The sequence below is a fragment of the Belonocnema kinseyi genome, chromosome 3, assembly GCF_010883055.1.
Source record: "Belonocnema kinseyi isolate 2016_QV_RU_SX_M_011 chromosome 3, B_treatae_v1, whole genome shotgun sequence".
NCBI classification, from domain to species: domain Eukaryota; kingdom Metazoa; phylum Arthropoda; class Insecta; order Hymenoptera; family Cynipidae; genus Belonocnema; species Belonocnema kinseyi.
The window spans coordinates 112,950,620-112,952,719 of record NC_046659.1 but is presented as its reverse complement, the minus strand read 5'-3'; the positions used below and the strand labels follow the sequence as shown (position 1 = coordinate 112,952,719).

Genomic DNA, 2,100 nt, shown 5'->3' with positions numbered 1-2,100 from the left:
GATATTTGTAACAATTAATGAAATTTCTAAGAATTTATGAAATTTTTAACAATTCTTAAGATTTGTACAAATGGATGAAATTTGTTTAAATTCATGAAATTTGAAAAAATTTATTAAATTTATTTAATCTATGAAATTTGTAAAAATTTATAAAACCTTTAAAAATTTCCCAACATTCCTGAAGTCTAAAAATTAATGAAATTTTTAAGAATTTATGAAATTTTTTACAATCCTTGAGATGTGTACAAATTGATAAAATTTTTAAAAACTCCTGAAATTTTTAATAGTTTATGAAATTTGTAAAAGTTTTAAAAATTTGTAGAAATTCATGAAGTTTATGAAATTTGCAAAAATTTATGAAATTTATAACAATGTACGGGTTTGTAAAAATTTATGAAACTGGTCAAAATTTACTAGAGGTAGCAAGTGTGCTGGTTGTGAGGGACTCATCACCAGAGGGGGTCCATGGTGACCGGAACGTGCGTACTATCTCGTCCAGAAAAAGGTATAAGGACGAGTCGTGGACATCCCATTTATGAAAAACCCCTAGAAACTTCCAATATCAATCGCTTAAACAAGAAAATGACAAAAAATTGGGACTTATATTGTTCTAGTTTAATGAAATAGAGTGATAAATTTATAAAAATAAAGTTAAAAAATTATTATTTCTTAGTAGCCGTATTTATCACCAGGGAATTTGCCTTGGTTTCTTTTATGGTAGGGCATTCGTCCTTCTTCTCTTGCCTGGTCCCATTCCTCTATCCATCGTAGAGGGCAAAATGTTTGGTAGACGTCTTTGAACCAATCACAGGCTTCATGACCTTCGCCAAGAATCTTCTGGCAACGAAAAAAATCAGTGTAGGACACATAACATCTCAGTGTCTGGTTCTGTTGTTGAAATCTGAGAAAAAAATTATTAATGAAATTTGATGTGTTTATTTTAAACTTTCGCCTTTAAAATTATTTAAAATTGAAAAATTCTCCTTCTTGAGAAACAAATTAAAACATTTCGTTGAAGAGATTTTGGATTTGAACAGATTCGAATAAAATAGGCCCATTGGGCACAAAATTTGGCGACGTCTTTACGACATCGTTACGACATCCTTACGACATCATTACGACAACTTTACGACGTCCTATGCCCATGTCGTTAAGGTATCTTTACGATATCGTAAATGTGTCGTATGATCCGACGATGTCTATACGATATCACAAAGACTCCGAAACGACATGGAAATAGGATGTCGTAAAGTTGTCGTAAAGATGTCGTAAAGACGCCGCCAAATTTTGTGCCCACTGGCAGGTCTTTGATTGTACCTAGGATCTTCACCGACTGTCCGAATAGGTTTGCTTTTTGCTACTCTCACGTGTGTATCTTTAGGTTTTTTACAGGGATCATCAGGGTCAACATGATCCTCTGCAGCATTTTCAGTATTGACTTTTACAGGTTCGACTTTTAGCTTTTCTTCACCGTTTTGCTGATTGTTTCCAGAGTTCATTGCTGCTTTGGAGAAATTGTAAAAAAATGTATAAAAGGCAGATAAATCGGTCAATTTCTCGTATAGAAGAAAGTTTAGAAACAATTGATTCTCAATTTTTTAATCTCGAAATATTGTTTTGAAAATCTTCGAAAGTTCTTTTTTCAAAATTACTCGGAGTGGGGTTTCATTCCAGAAAATGGCACCGGCTGCATACGCTCAATATGACGATCTGGCAAAAGTCTTTTGCACCCTGAGGACGCGGAGCGACACAAGGACCACCGCCTTCTGCATGTTTCCCGCAATTGTCTCCTCATTTTTTTGGCACGTAAGGATGCTTTTAATTTATATTATTTAAGAAAATATTGAAGAAATTATTATTAATGTCTCTAGCATCATCAATCACGCGGTAGGCGAGTGTGTTATTTTTCACTTTTATGGGAAAAATTTTATATACAAAATAAGAATGTCAAATAACTATTTATTTGTTCATAGTTTCTGAAAACTTAAATTCAAGCGAAAATTGTATTTTGTGATCTGAGAAGAAGGAAATAAGTTTTATCATTATTTTCTTTTTAAAGTTATGTAAATGTAATTCTTCTAAGATTCTTTAGAAACTTCA

The 2,100-nt window shown here is 32.5% G+C and overlaps 1 protein-coding gene across 1 annotated transcript; it reads right to left on the bottom strand.

Moving 5' to 3' along the window:
• Positions 1-611: 611 nt before the first annotated feature.
• Positions 612-1,570, bottom strand: LOC117169529 (cytochrome c oxidase subunit 6B-like). The gene is made up of 2 exons (XM_033355950.1): positions 1,318-1,570; positions 612-901 (listed from the first exon to the last, which is right to left on the bottom strand). The coding sequence occupies exons 1-2, from the start codon at positions 1,497-1,499 to the stop codon at positions 670-672; spliced, it is 414 nt and encodes a 137-aa protein (XP_033211841.1). The 5' UTR covers positions 1,500-1,570; the 3' UTR covers positions 612-669.
• Between the last annotated feature and the right edge of the window lie 530 nt (positions 1,571-2,100).

Coding starts and splice junctions, on each gene's coding strand:
- LOC117169529 (XM_033355950.1), bottom strand. CDS start 1,499: ATGAACTCTGGAAACAATCAGCAAAACGGTGAAGAAAAGCTAAAAGTC. Junction 902..1,317: donor ACAGTCGGTGAAGATCCTAG/GTACAATCAAAG, acceptor TTTTTTTCTCAG/ATTTCAACAACAGAACCAGA.